Source organism: Glandiceps talaboti, chromosome 20 (assembly GCF_964340395.1).
Source record: "Glandiceps talaboti chromosome 20, keGlaTala1.1, whole genome shotgun sequence".
Lineage (NCBI taxonomy): Eukaryota > Metazoa > Hemichordata > Enteropneusta > Spengelidae > Glandiceps > Glandiceps talaboti.
The window spans coordinates 16,342,414-16,359,947 of NC_135568.1; the positions used below are offsets into that span (position 1 = coordinate 16,342,414).

General features: G+C 34.8%; 1 protein-coding gene across 3 annotated transcripts in view; it reads right to left on the bottom strand.

Moving 5' to 3' along the window:
• Positions 1 to 284: 284 nt before the first annotated feature.
• Positions 285 to 17,534, bottom strand: part of LOC144450798 (uncharacterized) — a 63,214-nt gene continuing 45,964 nt past the window's right edge. For all 3 annotated transcript variants that reach the window (XM_078141523.1, XM_078141524.1, XM_078141525.1), the window contains 19 exons: positions 17,371 to 17,483; positions 16,738 to 16,857; positions 16,261 to 16,389; positions 15,637 to 15,864; positions 15,060 to 15,197; positions 14,414 to 14,591; positions 13,640 to 13,777; positions 12,752 to 12,895; positions 12,064 to 12,191; positions 11,424 to 11,571; positions 10,797 to 10,957; positions 9,549 to 9,792; positions 8,628 to 9,167; positions 7,760 to 7,969; positions 6,879 to 7,069; positions 5,790 to 5,895; positions 4,866 to 5,194; positions 3,658 to 3,859; positions 285 to 3,425 (listed from right to left, as the gene is read on the bottom strand). In XM_078141523.1, the coding sequence (XP_077997649.1) occupies positions 3,154 to 3,425; positions 3,658 to 3,859; positions 4,866 to 5,194; positions 5,790 to 5,895; positions 6,879 to 7,069; positions 7,760 to 7,969; positions 8,628 to 9,167; positions 9,549 to 9,792; positions 10,797 to 10,957; positions 11,424 to 11,571; positions 12,064 to 12,191; positions 12,752 to 12,895; positions 13,640 to 13,777; positions 14,414 to 14,591; positions 15,060 to 15,197; positions 15,637 to 15,864; positions 16,261 to 16,389; positions 16,738 to 16,857; positions 17,371 to 17,483 (3,719 nt within the window). In that variant the 3' untranslated portion in view covers positions 285 to 3,153. The remainder of the gene's footprint in view (positions 3,426 to 3,657; positions 3,860 to 4,865; positions 5,195 to 5,789; positions 5,896 to 6,878; positions 7,070 to 7,759; positions 7,970 to 8,627; positions 9,168 to 9,548; positions 9,793 to 10,796; positions 10,958 to 11,423; positions 11,572 to 12,063; positions 12,192 to 12,751; positions 12,896 to 13,639; positions 13,778 to 14,413; positions 14,592 to 15,059; positions 15,198 to 15,636; positions 15,865 to 16,260; positions 16,390 to 16,737; positions 16,858 to 17,370; positions 17,484 to 17,534) is intronic.

A 17,534-nucleotide genomic window follows, 5' to 3' on the forward strand; every position in this document is an offset into this window, starting at 1 on the left:
CACAATTATATCCATTTGATAAATTATCTAAAAATGTTGGTATTTTGGGTCACTGAGTCTTAATTTCATATCTGCATGTAGTCATTATTGCTATTGCCACGATTTGGGACAGAGACATATTTGACTAGTTGCCATGACAACTAATGTTTGCCTCTCTCCCTCAATTGCATATGTGGTTCAGAAGTTTAAAAAAGGTTTAGCTGCCATATATGTGAAATATTGCATTTATTTTTATGTTCATTTTGATCTGTCCATTAAATCAGTTTGTTTTTTGTTTTTTTGGGGCTATAATTTACACTAAGATGTAAAAACTATCAGATCCAACAAGTACTGGTAGGTATAAAAGACAGTTAACTTGAAACAGAGTGGCACCTGACTACAAATTTCTTTTCCTTATGTGAAAAAAAAAGAAAAAAAAGTTTGTTTCCGATAAAGTAGCCTTTGGAAATAGGGTAGGTAGGTCATTATTTTATTTTACTTCGTTGTTTTACCTTTACTTTTTAATTGTTTTTTTTTTTTTGAAAAATATTACTTTGAACCAAAAACAGACAAAATGTCGGTAAGAATACCCCTTCTGACATCGTTGTTGATATATGTACAGATATCTGTAGGGAAAGAAAACAGAAGATGACAAAGAATTTCTGAACTTTTTGTTTTAAATGTGTAAACAAGTGTTTAGTATTGGTGGCATAAACTGGGGTCAGTCGGGTTACTATCGGAAACACACATTTTTTTAAAATCTTATTTTGCCTTTATATACATTTATTTTTTGGTTTAAAAAATCTTACTAACATTGCTTCATTACTTCTGGTGTGAAAAAACCCACAATTTATACTAACATTGTTACATTGTTACTTTAGTCATCTGGCTTCACAATTTTTTTTGCCAACATTGTTACATTTTCTTTGTGTGACTAGGACCTTCAACTGACTCACAAAAAATGTAGCAACTACACTAGAAGTATTGTTAAGCTTGAGAGTAAAATGTAGCAATGTTAGATTTTTATAGAATCAGGCTACAATCTATTTCAAGTTCAACTAGTTTCTTACTTAACTGTAATACGTACAGATCTTGGAGAGAAAACACTCTGTTACGTAACAGTACTGTAGTCACCACTTGCATCTCCTCCAGTTCCAAATATATATATATAAGAATTTAGTATGTATGATTACTGTAATGTATTACAGGTAAAATGTAACATATATTCTATGTACCTTAAAATATTGGGATGCCAGACTTTGTTTTAGTTTCTCATCATAACGATGGGTCAGTTAAAAAAGTATTATTTTAAAAAAATGTAAGTGTGTACATGGATGACTTAGAAATGACAAAAGTTGGAAGATAAAATTGAACCATTTCTTTTACATAAAAAGGCCTATATACACATTTGTGGGTTGCCATCTTACATTAGTGATGTTGTCATTTTTTCTAAACCTGTCATTAAGGGCATCGATGTTTCAAAATTCCTTCTGAGATCACATAAATATAGGGGTTGCTTTGGTCATTCAAAACATAAACATAGAAACAGCAACCCTTAGTACAATAATCTGTAACCTTATTATTGAAAAAAAAGTTGTTCTTAGTAATAGACAAGAAAAATCGTCAAAATGCAACATTTTGTTTGAATGTGTAATTTGGAGAAAAAATCTGTGTGTGATATAAAATACATTGTGCTGCCTAATTGAATCTTTCTAGTCACTCTGGTTTGGTAGTAAATTTCACAGATAAATCCAATATGACAAATTTCGGGCAAACATCCTTTTTGTGAAATAAATTCAAAATAAGTTGTTCATTCTGGAATAATAATAAAGTAAATTAAATTTTTAAGAATTTGTATAAAATCCAAGAAAAATCTTCACAGGCATATTCAATTTGCATAAAATCCAAGATCTGTATAAAATCCAAGAAAAATCGTCACAGCCATATTCAATTTGTATAAAATCCAAGAAAAAAATTGTCATAGCCATATTCAATGCACATATAGTATAATGTACATGATTATGTAAATTACTGAGTCTTGGATTTAAAGGAATGCTAAAAGCTTTCAATACTATCATTTTGGCAAGTGTGAAGATATGTCACTCTGGAATAAGTCTATCAACACATGTCAGTTCCTTGATTATCTTTTAAAAATCAATTTACAAGCCTCTTGGTGAGAAAATTCAGACTCAGAGTGATAAACATAGTATTTAATATTTACATTGATGACTTGCCAGGTTATCATAGAGACGGTTATCATAGAGACGGTTATCATAGACGATGTACAACATGCTTTCCTTATCTCTATACTTACTTTGACTGGAAGGGAACCCTGGTAAGGTGAGTGGGGAACTCAGGTAGGTTTTATCTACTTGCCACCCTTAACTAACAAACTAGTGGGGAACCCTGGTGAAGTGACTGGGGAACTCAGGTAGGTTTCATCTACTTGCCATCCTTAACTAACAAACTGGTAGGGAACCCTGGTGAAGTGACTGGGGAACTCAGGTAGGTTTTATCTACTTGCCATCCTTATAGAACAGTGAGTGGTAGGGAACCTTGGACAAATGACTGGGGAACTCAGGTACACATAGATTTTACTTACTTATTACCCTTAACAAAAACACTGGAGTAAACCCTGGTAAAGTGACTGGGCAAGTCAGGTAGATTTTACCTACACTGTACTTATCACCCTTCACAAAAACACTGATGGGTAACCCTGGTAAAGTGACTACGTAACTAGTACTCAGGTAGATTTTACCTAATTTTACCATCCTCAACAAAATACCATTTGTTTAGTCAGGGTTCACCATCAAATTTATGGTACAAAGTTTGACAACCTTTGCAATTTCAGATAGTTTCAATCCTCTGTCACTAGAGTTCCAAAATGTTACCAAAACATTATTAAATTGTCACCCTTACTTTCATTCAGATGTTGAAACCAAAACTATCCAATACTTGCTCATTCTAACCCTGCAAAAATTTCACTACTTCTATTTTCATTTAGTTTATTTTGTTAGAAAATCCAATCTCCTATGCATGCTCCAGGCGGCATAAGTTATATTGTAAATATATGAATTCTTGAATAACTGCATAGTGTAAATTTGACGGTCAGGTGGAATTTTAGTTCAAAGTCAATGTTACAAAACAAAGTAACTAACTTCAACCAGAGTTTCTTTAATTGGTTGTATATGAAACAATATAGTTTGCTGTATTGTATAACCCTGCTTGGTTTATTGCAGTAATGGCGACGTGATGTTCCTTGGTGTGGTCAATTCCTATCAATTCCAACTCTTCTTTGTCAGTTTCTGTCCATTTCATGACATCGCTACCACCCTGAACAGTTCCCATGGTAACTTCATAAATGAGAGAGGAATTACTTTGGAAGACTCCGTCCCAATGTAATACAAGTTTCCAGAGTTCAGGCCAGCTGCTTACAATATCAGTACCTAGAATATACAGTAAAATTTAGGAAACAATTTAATTTTATGGATGAAAAAGAAACCTGCAAATGTCGTTTGGCTCGATAAAATTCTTACTAACACTACATTTTATCATCAGGCTCACTGCAAATCTTACCAACAGTGTTGCATTTTATCTTATTACTTGACAAATATCTCTGGAGGTAAGATTTTTGTTGAGCCAGATTACGGTGTAGAAGCCATGCAATAAAATCCTTACCCATAGTAATGGGGTTCTCCGTTTCAATGGTAATATTTGCCACTGCAGTGTCGCTATGGAAACCACCAAAATTGACAGCCCGAAGATAGACTTGGTAAACTTGGTAGGACATCAAATGAAGACCCTTGAATACTGTAAATAATTGACCATTGTGTCCAACATCATACCAATCTGTCTGTATGTCTTCACCGTGCACTGAAAACTGTTCAATATATAAAACATAAAATATATTAGAAAGGAATACTCTCAGGCTGGTATCAACATTGAGTATTACTGAACATTTACTTACTTGCCCAGCTCTGCATGCTGTCATTCCATATTACATACACATGTATGCATGCACGCATGTACATTCGTACATACGTACGTACGTATGCACACACACACACACACACACACACACACACACACACACACACACACACATGCATATACACACATTATCACAAGTCTTATGCATAATTAGATGTAATTCCCCTATATTTGTCTTTGTTCAGCCAAGGAAAATATGAGTGACCTAAGGGGTCTTTGTCACTACAAGTCACTAGATTCGTAGTGACAACCCTTAGGTCACAAGTATTCTCTGGCTGAATGAAGAAAAATATAGGGGAATTACATATTAATTATACCAGCATCAAAAATATCAAAGACAATTCGGGGAAAGCAAAGGCAATTATGAACGTTTTGACTCATATTTCCAACACGGCAGAACCAATGACATAGACACGTGTTGTCATGACGTACGTAGAACAGCTAGGGCAATAATTCCATATTTTTTGTTTAACTTGGATCGTGCATGGTATAATGTACTGGTAAACCTTTGCTAAAGTTGCACAAGCTGAGTTTAGAAGTGTTTTACTGATTAAAAAAGTGAAAATATTCAGAATATAAACACCTCTATTGTGGAAGCGTGGTTTCCCCAGACTGTCGTCTGGGTGGTCTCTTAGAAGAGCCCCCAGTGGTGAGAGTCTGGGTAACCGAGACTAGGATTTTCTTGGCAAGTTATATAGTGATACATAATAAGTTAGATCTGATTCATTGAATCATTTACAATTAATATTCTTACCAGGTTTGAGTTCAGTCAATTTCAAGTAATGAGTATGCTTCTGAATCAGTGTTACTAAGTAGAATATTGCGAATTACATTGTAAATATGCAGCAAAAACTATGTCCCTAAAATACAAACTCAGCTTGTGTTCCTTTAATTACCTGGTAGTGCTTGATTCCTGTTATGTCCTGAAATCCTTGCCAGGCAATATTGATAAGGTTTGTCTGTGGCTGATGTGACCCTTGAGTAGGGTAGTGTGTCATCGAACTGGTTGTCAGGGTAACAACAGCATGACTAGCATCTGGCTGCTCTGTTACTATGGTGACACCATCATCCGTAATTTGAGTTTGCAGGCCCGCATAGTTGTAACATTTGACCATTGTATACAGTGTAACACCATGTGATACGATGGATGACAAATCGGTCGCAGAGCTGAGCAGGGAGTCAGTTCTCGTGAATGTCATCACTTCTGATGAGCCCGGACTCTCGCCTATTAAAAAAAACCATGACTGCTGATGAGTATTGCTCAGAGAAATAATGACAATTAATCACAATTAAAGGAAATGTATAGTTATACTGTAGTAGTAGTAGTAGTAGTAGTAGTAGTAGTTTATTACAATGAAATTCACATAACCAGGGTGAAAGGAATAGACACTACTGTGCATTTCAAGATACATGTAGAATGAAATTCACATGACCAGGGTGAAAGGAATATAGACACAACTGTGATTTTCAAGATGCATGTACAATGAAATTCACATGACCAGTGTGAAAAGAATAGACACTACTTTGATTTTTAAGATAAACTCAATTGATAAGACCCCTGTATATATTAAACAATTATACACTTTGGAAAGTTCAATTCAAACAATCAACACCAAGTGTGGTATCTGATAACAGGAGGTCATAAAATATATATCTTGTGTTCAAAATCAGTCGAAGGTTCAATCCATTGTATTGTAACACTGTCTATTAAAAATAGTGTGCTTAGTAACAGTCAGTCTAGATATTGGCATCTTGTATTTTATGATATACCTCCTGTTATCAGTCACTTATCTGTCTGTCACTTATCAAGTTACACTTACCAATTGCCCACATACAGTAATCCATACCACTGTCAGGGTCAGTCACCTGCCAGCTTACACTTATCATTCCGTCACTCTTGTACTTACTCTCTTCATCTGTGTTTACCTGTTTATCAAGTCAAAAAGAGAAGATAAGGTCGAGCAGACTTTACAGATTATAATTATCTGACACTTCAAACACTGAACAGGAATGATTTTTATTTTTCATTTTTACCAAATCATTTGTACTGAACATGTGGTATTTTGTTATAGGGAAGGAGGTAGAATGTGAGTTCTTCAGGTGATACAGAGGCGTATATCAAAAGGTAACAACACAAGATTTGGAAATCTACATTGAATGTTACCAGATTGTCTCCTCTGTTACCATGGTATCTACACCCAAGTAAAAACACTGAATCAGATATACACTACATGAAAAGTAGCTGGTATCAGTATTACAGTGGCAACTGAGGTATTGGCTTACTAAGGTAGATATAAACTACTTCTGTTGTTCTATATAGGAACTTACACAAGTGGGTGATATTAGAGGTACCTTTGTTGTGTGGATAATCAAGATAATGTCAATACTGGAAGTCCCAAAAGATATGCTGCAAGATCATGGAAGTCATTAGAAATGACACCCTACTGAGAGTATAATTAGACCTAGAAAAAATATGGTTTCGTTGCGGTTACCTGACCCCACCTAGTTTTTCATTGCTGACCAATTTTTTTAAATTTTTTTTTTACATATTTGAGAAAAAATTAATAACATCGCAAAATGGTGAAGTCTTGCAAGACATAGTTGATGCAAAAACTGACAGCAACTTAAAAAGACAACATGTTCTTCCAATCTGTAATGGCTGTACATCTGATGGAAGGAAAACCAATAACACAGAGACCATATGGAAAACAACAGAAAACATAACTACCTGAACTAGACACGTTTGAAAAAAAAATCAACCTACCCCACCTATAAGTGTAATCACAAACACAATCATTTTGTTAGGCCTTAAACCAATGTCCATTCAATGTCTCATTTCAACATATCACAATTGTTGTAGATTTAGAAACTTGATGGCCATGCACTGTCATACATTTATTAAATCTCACCTTTATACAGCAAAGTTTAGGAGGTGTTAGATCTACCAGTATTGGATCAGAGTATATCACTGTACTTAAGTCAGCTGTATTCCTTCCAACGACTGTAATATGAACTTTTGACCCCGATGCCAAGTTTAAGTCATTGTTGTCACCATATGTGTTTTTACCCACAGATGTAAAACCTTGCAGTTGAGTACCACCTACAATATGAGTAAGTAATTATCAATTTTAATATTCATTACTTGTATGTAATCCTTGTGATATCAGGCATCATAGAACATTCAACGGAATTGGAAGGAAATGATAGGAACTGAAATGTTACATGTTAGTTGTGCCGGATATGTAAAACATCAGTTGCCATGGAAACGTTACACCTTAGTTGTACAAGAAATGCTACATATAAGGTGTCAAGAAATGTTACATGTAAGGGACAATCATACAATGTTATACAAGCTCAAATAAGTGAACGTCGCTTGTTTAAGGGGGAGAGGGTTTGTCGTCAATGCAATTCCTGAACTTCATTTTCACACTTGTAATCAAATTTCGAAAATTTTCACACCTTCAATGATAAAACTTTCTGTATTTACTAGTGAGAATCTGAGATGTTGATAAGTTGATAAAAATTGATTTCTGATGTAAGATACAGTGCTGGGTTTATGGTAGTATTTTGACGTGTTTACCATAATCTCTGTAAACAGTCCAAGGATATCGGTAATTCAATTTTTCCAGAGCTTGTTAGAAATTTAAGAACTCTGAAGGACTTTCTTAGAGTATACAAATCCTATGATCTCTACTGTAGATAAACTTAGTGGGGTTCAAATAATGTTTCCTTTGTTTCTCTAACACAAGGTTTGACCACAGAGTATCAGATATATTTGCTATTGTCTTACCTGCTACAGTACCAATAGCCCACATGTACTCCTTCATAGTACTTTCTAGATCCACCATATTCCAACTAGCGTGTACAGAGTTCCACTCATGAAGTACCTGGGTTTCTACATGGACGGCACTGCTGTATTGATTGTAAGGTGTAGGAATGGACGGTGGTTGTCTGGCACCAATACCGACATGACGTACAGCAATGTTATCAATAGCTATACCTGTCAACCAATCAATGTGAGGCAAGAATTATTAATACTGGTTTACAGAATTTGTGTAGCACAAAAAATCTTAAAGTTAAAAAGGTGCTGGTCATATATTCTGAAATTTCAAAGATAAATACAATTTATTCAAAACTTCAAAAAACCTGCTCATAGTGAAAAACTAGTCAAAGATTCAAGCCACTTTTATAATGAATTACTGCAGAAAGATAAACAGAATATCAAAAATTTTGGGCAAATATTCTTTTTTGTGTAATAAATTCTAAATACTTGAAATACAAAATGTTCATTCTGGAATAAAGGTGATATAGTAAGAGATTATGCTGCCCTAAAATCCAAAGATACATGTATATTGATGAGAGGAATACAAGTCACACCATGTAGGTATTCAATGACGAATACAGTATCATACATTTCAGACAGAGACCTATGCTTGTGGAATATCAAACTTTCAGTTTTATTTTTTTTTTTGCGAACTCAATTTTGCCACATTTTTACAATTTCTGATTTTTGTGTAAAATATTTCTACTCAACTCAAATAGCTTACAAACTCAGCCTTTGCCACTTCACTCTTTTACTACTAAATTTTGACATTGACTGAAAATTTGTGAAATTACAAATTGTAACTTTAGACTTAGAGTAGACTTGAAATACTTACCATTATTCCTTCCAACAGAGCCCAGTACAATTGCTGATTGGACTTCAGATGCTGTGAAGTAATAAACATAACGATGCCAACTGATAGCCTCTGTATTCCCATCGCCATAGTGACCTGCTCTCTGGTATAAACTAAACACATGGTGAATTCCTGGACCTTGGATGAAGCCTTCTTGAGATCCAATGGGGTTATGTGATTGATAGATATGGCTACAGTAAAACGTGACTTGGTATTTCTCTCCAACCACTGTAGTCAAGTCCTGGGTGATATCTCCATATACTTGGATAAAGGCGTTCCCATCCTGTCCAGTAGAGGTAACGATGTCGGCAATGCCATTAACTTGCCAGTTGTCAGGAGTTTTTGAATCTGTAACAAGTGTCCAGTCTTCAAATGATGGATTCTGTACTAAATTGTCACCAAACACAAATCTTTCCTCCACTACAGGTGGCGTTGTATCCATGGTGATTCCATTAGAAATGGCTGCCTCTGATTGTAATCCTGCAGCATCTACACCGATTACTTTAGAGAAATACTTTTGACCTAGCAAGAATGAACAATACAGATTTACTTCAAAAAACCTAAATTCCCAGTGAATGCAAGTTTTTGTTGTGTTTTTGAATTGGTACTAATAACACTTCTGGAGTAAATTTGACAATTCCGGTACAATGTGTAAAATGTAAACTTAGAACATTTAAAGTTAACCATCGAAGGCTCATGAACACTTTGTTCATACTTATGAAAATAAAATACTTTTTAGTCAAATATTTTTGTAATTTTTTTGTAATTTTCTTTCAGAAAAATTGACAGATAAAATATACTGTATATGAGAAGAGCAATACATCTAAATTGTACACCAAAGTACAACTTTTGGTGTGCCATTCAACAGTATATTAAGTATATAATTTTTTATTTTATACTCACCATTGTGAAGGGGTGTATTCAGAGATTTGGAAGCCGACAGTCGGAGTCCAACATTTTCACATGGTAGAACATCTTCAGCACCTGACGTACTACCAATGCACCACATGTAATGATCTATTGATGACTGTAGATCTGAGAAGCCATGCCAGGAAGATGACACCATGTCTGTCATGTTCTGATAGTTAGCATCGTGTAGTCCTAAACCATCATATACTATACCTTTGGTTGGGTCAATGGTATCTACCTATTAATGCAAATACACACAATGATGATCAGTTAGTTTGTTAACATTCCAGAGTTCAGAAAGGGTCAGAAGTTAGTGGTTGCTGTGTTTGCCAGGCCTGGTTGAATCTAGGACAGCCTGTAGACTGACTGGGAAAGCCTTGATAGTTCCACAGCAACATCATCTGAAGTGTGCAACATAGCCCTGTCATGTAGTTCCATCCCTGAATGGATCTCTGTAGAAATAGGGGATTGTGTTTATACATGTGTATTTGTCAGCATAATAAGAAAATTGCTGACAGAAATTACAAGCACAATTTAGTATTTTTAAAAAAACCAAAACAAAACATACATATAATCGTTTGTTTTAATGAATTTTATGAATTCCTTTCTAATTTGTTTCTGCTCTCATAAATGCTGGAAAGAGTCGGTGGCATTGAAGAATAATTTATAGAACAGTATAGCCATGAGTAATGGACAGAAAAGTAATCAGTCTGAGATCAGATCTGTAGTCACTGTGTATGCAGCCAATCAGATTTTGTAGTACTGACAGTAAACAGCCAATCAGAACTGTGACAGTAATTACTGCCCATATCAAAACCAATTGGTCCAATAGAAGTTTAGAACCCAGTAGTTAAATTATATCAGGTGACCAATACCAAGTTTGTAATATGATATACAATTGAAGACTTCACACCATAGATAAAGGGAACCTGTTACAAACAGGGAAAGTAAACAACTGAATTGGATTAATACTTGGTGCAGTATGTTGGAACAGCAGAGACTTGTAAGTTGTATTACACTCTATTATCTGACAAGAACAGTTTTATGGCCACTTTGAATAGTAGCTCATGTTCACAAACAAATTTCCAGTTCCCCTGGCATTTCATGTACACATCAAGAGGCCATAAAACTGTTCTGTTCCAACATGCTGAGCCAAGTATTATTAATCCAATTTATTTGTTTACTTTCCTGCTTGTAACAGGTTCTGTTCATCCATGGTCTGATGTCAGTAGTTATGCTTACCATGAAACCATCAGATACAGCTGTGCTATACAGACCAGCTAAGTTATAGGCCCTCACATTGGAATAATACCTAGTACCTGACTGTAGCTGTAAACCGCTTAATTGTACGCTGAACTCAGAGTTTGTTTTATGTGTCAAACTGTAGGCTGAGATATCTTCACCTGTAAATACAGTATCATAAATTACTTTAATTACTAAAGTGGTCATATTGATGAATTTTTAGAAAATTGGCTATTTATCTGGGGGTTTAATTGTACAACTCAGACTACATTTTTATACTGGCAAAAACAATGTGAAAGAACATATATCAAGTCCTTGTTTGTAAATCAATAAAGTGCAAAACATGAAAAATGTATAAAATATTTGTTACTGTAGGTACAATAACAAATTTATTGAGTATCAAAGTGTATCCTTCAAAAATCTACCTATCCCACTTATTCTAAAATTGATTGTAATTGGAACCACACAATTTTTTTTTTGATTTTAGGCCTAAGCTTATGTGACATTTACTTTTTGTGTGTTTATATTTTTTCATCGTATATGGGCTGAAGGCCTGTATATGCAATAAACATATTGTCATTATATTACTGACTATAATCAGAGAATACTAATATCTATGAAGTATACCTGCAGGCTGTGTACTCAAAGACACTGCAAAGTAGTCAATATCGCTATGGTCATCTCTAAAGACAAATTTCCATGACACACCAATAGAACTTGTTGATGTTGTAAAGTCCGTGTCCACTAATTTTAAAATGTCTATTACATCCTTGACCTGTATAAAAACAATGAAATAGTTACGTAATTATGTTAATATGTTATTTTAATAAACATAAAATATTGCAACTCATACAGTTAGGAAATTATTGCAAATAATCCAACAGTTTTACCATCATCTCATAATAGTTATCAGTGGTGGTGTACTTATTTACATATCACATGACATGGCATAATGACACTGTTACATCAGTATTAATAGCACAGTCTTCTTATTACACTGCAATGTTCTTATGAAAGCTGTCATTGGTTTGACTTAGATAGCATAAATACTTTATTGATAGAGTATGCGCCAGGCCTTGAGTAAATAACATACCACACACATAATGTCACTGCCATGGAATACATAAAGTTACTTTCCTTGACTTTGGTGTTTATAGGTAATGAACACATACCCTGGCCATGGAATACTTTTAAACTGGCTTTCCTAGACTTTGATGTCTGTAGATAATGAACACATACCCTGGCCATGGAATAGTTTTAAACTTACCTTTCTAGACTTTGATATCTCAGGTGGTGAGTAGTCAGTCATGATGCCATCTGATTGGTAGATAGCAAACTTGACATCATTATACCATGCCTTGACATAGAATACATACTCTACCAGTGGTTCTAAGACTGTACAGACACACAATAAATATAGTTAGGAAATAAATATAATTTTAATACAGAGAACAAAATTAAAGATTAATATGGTGCAAGCATATACGTGTACAGTCATGTACAGTTAGAGGATTCTTGAAAAACCATATATGGACACAATGGTGCAGAAAGTGACAGACAGACAGACACACACAGGCTGACAGACAGACAGACAGACAGACAGACAGACAGGCAGGCAGGCAGGCAGAGACAAACTGAAAGACAAACTGACAAATATAAATAAACTGATATACAGACAGACAGGCAGGCAGACAGAGACAAACAAACAGAAACACAGATAAACTGAAAAACAAACTGACAGGTAGATAAACATACTGAAAGATAAACAGATGGATTAACAAACTTACAAACAGATAAACTGACATATATAAATAAAATAAACTGACAGACAGACAATTACAAACAAACAAACAAACAAACAAAGAGAAGATTACAAACATCTAACAGACAAATCTAATCCTTTGAATGACATAATTTGAACTCAGTAATGAACTTTTCAAGTAAGTCAAACTAACCTTTCTGTCTTTCCAAAGTGAGTACAGCATTGGTATTAAGTCCTACATCATGCCATATGGTATCAAATGCTAGGTCAAAGAGTCCAGCTCCTGGTGTTGCATCTTTCTCTCCAGCACTCCATTCATATCGCACTACACCAACTCCTACATGGACAAGAAATAATTATATATAATTACAAGTGTACTAACCATACATCAAGCATTTAGTTAAGTTGGAATTGTTTCTGAATCAACAGTTTACTTTTTGATAGACAACGAGGTTATACTTGTCTGATTCTACATTTATACATTGTAAACTGAACACTTCAACTTCTTGGTAACATCTATTACAAGTTTCAACTACTTGTGAATGATGACAATTCACTTCTAACCTAGTCTGTATTCAGACACAGATTATATTTTGTCATATTCCTAAAAAACCTTCTGAAATATATTTTATTTAAATATAGTTAGGAAATAAATATAATTTTAATACAGTGAAAAAATTAAAAGATTCGTATATTGATATAGTGCAAGCATATAGTCATGTGCAGTTAGTTGAAAACCATACATGTACACAATGACGCAGAAAATGACACACAGACAGACAGACACAATTGTGTGCAAATACATACAATCTAATAGTCAGCATGGGTTAGAACAGTCGTCTTGACTTCATGAAATGTCCAATGCACACCATGTTATGTTTAATTCTATTAATTTCAGCGACAATAGTATATTAAAGATAAATTACAAAACAAGTCAAGATGGCAGTTGACAGTCTCCTTCTAACAATGTAAAACAAGATATCAGCAACTATACATGTACATTGACAGTGTAATTTGTAAATGTGTCCTGTAGATCTTGCATTCCATGATGTAACCATAGCACATTGAAAGTGTCTCTTACCTGAAGTTGTTGTTTTCTTCCATGAAGCAGCCATAGCACATTGTGATGGTGTGTAGTCAATATCTTTAGGGCTTACATCAGTTAATTGTTGGTAATTGACCATATCAAACACTTCAACCTGTCGATATGCTGCATTATCTGTATGACAACATGATTACAAACACAGGTAAGACTATTACTAAAACCTCATCTGTCTAGAATTGATTTTGAATATTAATCTGGTACATCACATAGTCTCATGATACTGATTCTATCTACTTCTCTATTTTGAGACCACCCATGTGAAGCGATTTATGGCTCTTTTTCGAAGATTGTCCAAGCTATTAAACAAACTATCAAGATCAGTGTGCCTGATCACAAGGTTTCATGTTGAGATAGACACCGTAAAGATAACACACAAACATCACTTACACAGTGTGTCAACTCTTAATTTTGTTAATGATATAAACAGTATCACCATGCATACTATTACAATTACAATAGACATGAGGTATAATTTCTTGAAGTTCAAACAAAATCCATGGTCAGCAGCCAACTGAACAGTTTCCTTCATGCAGAATGACTTTTCAACTTCAAGCTTTCATATAAAATACAAATTTTCCGTGTACATTGACCAGGAAAGTGACTCACGCATGTAGCAAAACTGAAGTTATGATTTTATGATCTCACATGCTCAGGTGGCAAAAATAAGAAGTTAATATTTCATGACTCACATAGGTGGTAAAAAGAATATAACTTTTATGACTAACTTAAGGGGATCAATTGGTTACTGACCTTTGACATCCTGGCAACCACCTGGTGCATCATGACAGAGATGGTTTTGTGGTCCACAAGTACAATGACCTTGACAAGACTGAGATGAACATCGTCGTAGTAACGACAGAATACCACTCACTGAATTAGACTGTACCACTTCAAAGGTGTCATGGGCAGTATAGCTTCTAAGACCAACCTGTAATAATATCAATAACATGGGTTACTAAACACATTGCACTTTATTAACATTCAACACTATCAATTGGTTTGAAAACTGTTACTGGTACTTTGAAAGTTGTAACATTCAAATGGTCAAACACAACGTTCAAACTACCAATCACAATTTTCTGAAATACCAACTGCAACATTCAAACCACTAATCACAATGTTCAAACTATCAACTGCAACGTTCAAATTACCAGTTACAACATTACAAGCCACCATTCAAAACATTCAAATCACCTGGGTCTAATCAATTGTGATTGGTCATTTGATTGTTGTAATTGGTATTTCTGAATGTTGCAATTATCATATCGCTAGTTTTGATGGTAATTTGCATATTATGTTGGTGGTGGTTTGACTTTTGATCGGTGGTCCCAAGGTAACGTCTAATACAGATCACTTATGCAAAGTTTATGGGTGTTAATGTTACGACATTACTTACTCCATTGACAGCCCAGATACTAATGTACAGATGTTCACCAGGTGTAAGATCTCTGGATATGTTAATAACTCCTGTCTGTACAACACCCTCATCTTCATGTGAACTACCATCTTGATAGGTTATTGTTATTGGTCCAGTCTGTACAACAGTATAAGATAAACATTTGATAATTATAATTGAAATTTGTATCTTTAAGTTAAAAAATGGCAAGCAATGAGAGGAGAAAACAGCGACAGATGAGAGAGGGAGAGATTGAGATTGAGAGAGAGAGAGAGAGAGAGAGAGAGAGAGAGAGAGAGAGAGAGAGAGAGAGAGAGAGAGAGAGAGAGAGAGAGAGAGAGAGAGAGAGAGAGAGAGAGAGAGAGAGAGAGAGAGAGAGAGAGAGAGAGAGAGAGAGAGAGAGAGAAAGGACACACAACTGACAGACAGACAGACACACAATACATACATACATACATACATACATACATACATACATACATACATACATACATACATACATGGTACATACATACATACATACATACATACATACATACATACATACAAAGACAGACAAGTCATTATGACAACTTACAGGGGTTAATTCCATTCCACCATAACTGGTTCCTATGGTAACATGGTAGTGTGCAATAAGGGAATGAATATCAGCAAATCCTAACCATGCCAGTTTGACATGTGCTGGTGTAGTTCCTTGTCTCTGATTATAAACCATCCAATCACTGACAGTGTGGTGACGTGTCAGATCAGCTGCATGCTCTGTATCAACAGCAAACATACCAACAGTAGGTGGAGTCGAATCAACCTGGTATCAACCAATCAAATGATAGAGTTAGAACTAAGATGATAAATGAAATGGCAACAAATCTTTACTGGTGAACGCCAAATATCATGATGTGTATCAAGCCAGGTTGAAATATATGGCAATGTGCTATGTACTACTAGCCTATAACAGAATAGCTACTGTTCACACTTCTGGTCTATCAAACAGAATGTAAATTCATGTTTAGACTGATTTGATGGGCTAAGATAAATCACAATATTCAAAATGCATACATTGGTTCTAGATGGACAGTTACAAATCCTGTTCACATTGAGGAAAATCTACTATTGTATCTGAAATTGGATCTCATTGAAAACACCTAGTGGCAAATTATCACATCTTTTTAGCCAATCACTAAATTGTATTAAATCAACTTACCTTTACACCTGGACTAGTGGCAGATGTACAAAGTTTTGCACCATTACAACCAATCACTTGAACATAGTAGGTATCACCATCATGTAGAGCCAAGTCAGTGAATGTATATTCATTATCATCACCACTCAACTGAATTACAACAAGTAAAGTTATCATTTAATTTATCACCTATAATATTAGACAGTATGTGTATGTTGACTGTGAAACGTTTGGCATCCATTATATCATGGATTAAACCAGTTCCATCTTTCATTTCACAAAATAATCTTTGCACCACTGACGCAGATATGCGATTTAAAAAAAATTCTGGTCCATGTACATTTGTATATGAAACACAATGTTTTTTAAGACTTCATTGTCTTGTGGTAATACTCATATATTCAAACATCACTTTTCCACAACTTGACAAAAGACCTTTGTCATTTGACCTGGTGCAAAAAAAGTCTGCAGAGTGTGCATCCTCCAAGTAATGTTTACCTTGACAGGTTCAATATCCAGTTCTGCCTGATGGTGTGTAAATATTGAAATCTTCTGATGAATGACATGACTTTGTGAATCATCAAATCTCCATTTTACTTTCAGCAGTGTTCTCCATACCTACATGTATAAATTTTTAATGTTAGTATCTATACTATTAGCTGTTTTACTTTCACAGTGTTCTCCATCGTGTACAATGGTATAAAAATGAATGTATCATTTGTTAGTTTATCTTCTTCACTTACATTGAAAATTAACGTCACACATCCATGACTTAGGATGAATTTCAAAAATGACAGTGAGACCAAGATTCATGTCGTTGATAGTTCGTATTCATTCTACAGACACCTGACTAGCAAACTCATTCTAGACGATTTCCACACAAAAAATATACAATGGCGAAGAAGTACTCTTTCCATAAACTCATTCACACACTAACTGCTTGGAAAGTAGTCACACACAGAAACTCATACACTCTCAAAAAAAACCCACAACACTACAGTACCCCATACACCTATACCTATACTTACCAAGTTACCACCTGTCTGCATTAGCCTTACTCCGGAACTACATTCATCCCACCTCACAAACACAGACACACAGAAACACACACAATATCATTTCCACACTTACCTGAGTGTTGTCAACCAATGATCCTAGAGTTGCATCAACAGCTGGTTGAGATGAAATGACTGGTTCAGTATTATCAACAATAAATCCATTGGAAGTCTGTTCAACATACAAACCTAATATAGTAGACAATAAGTGTGAAAATTAAAAGTTTATTATAATTATAT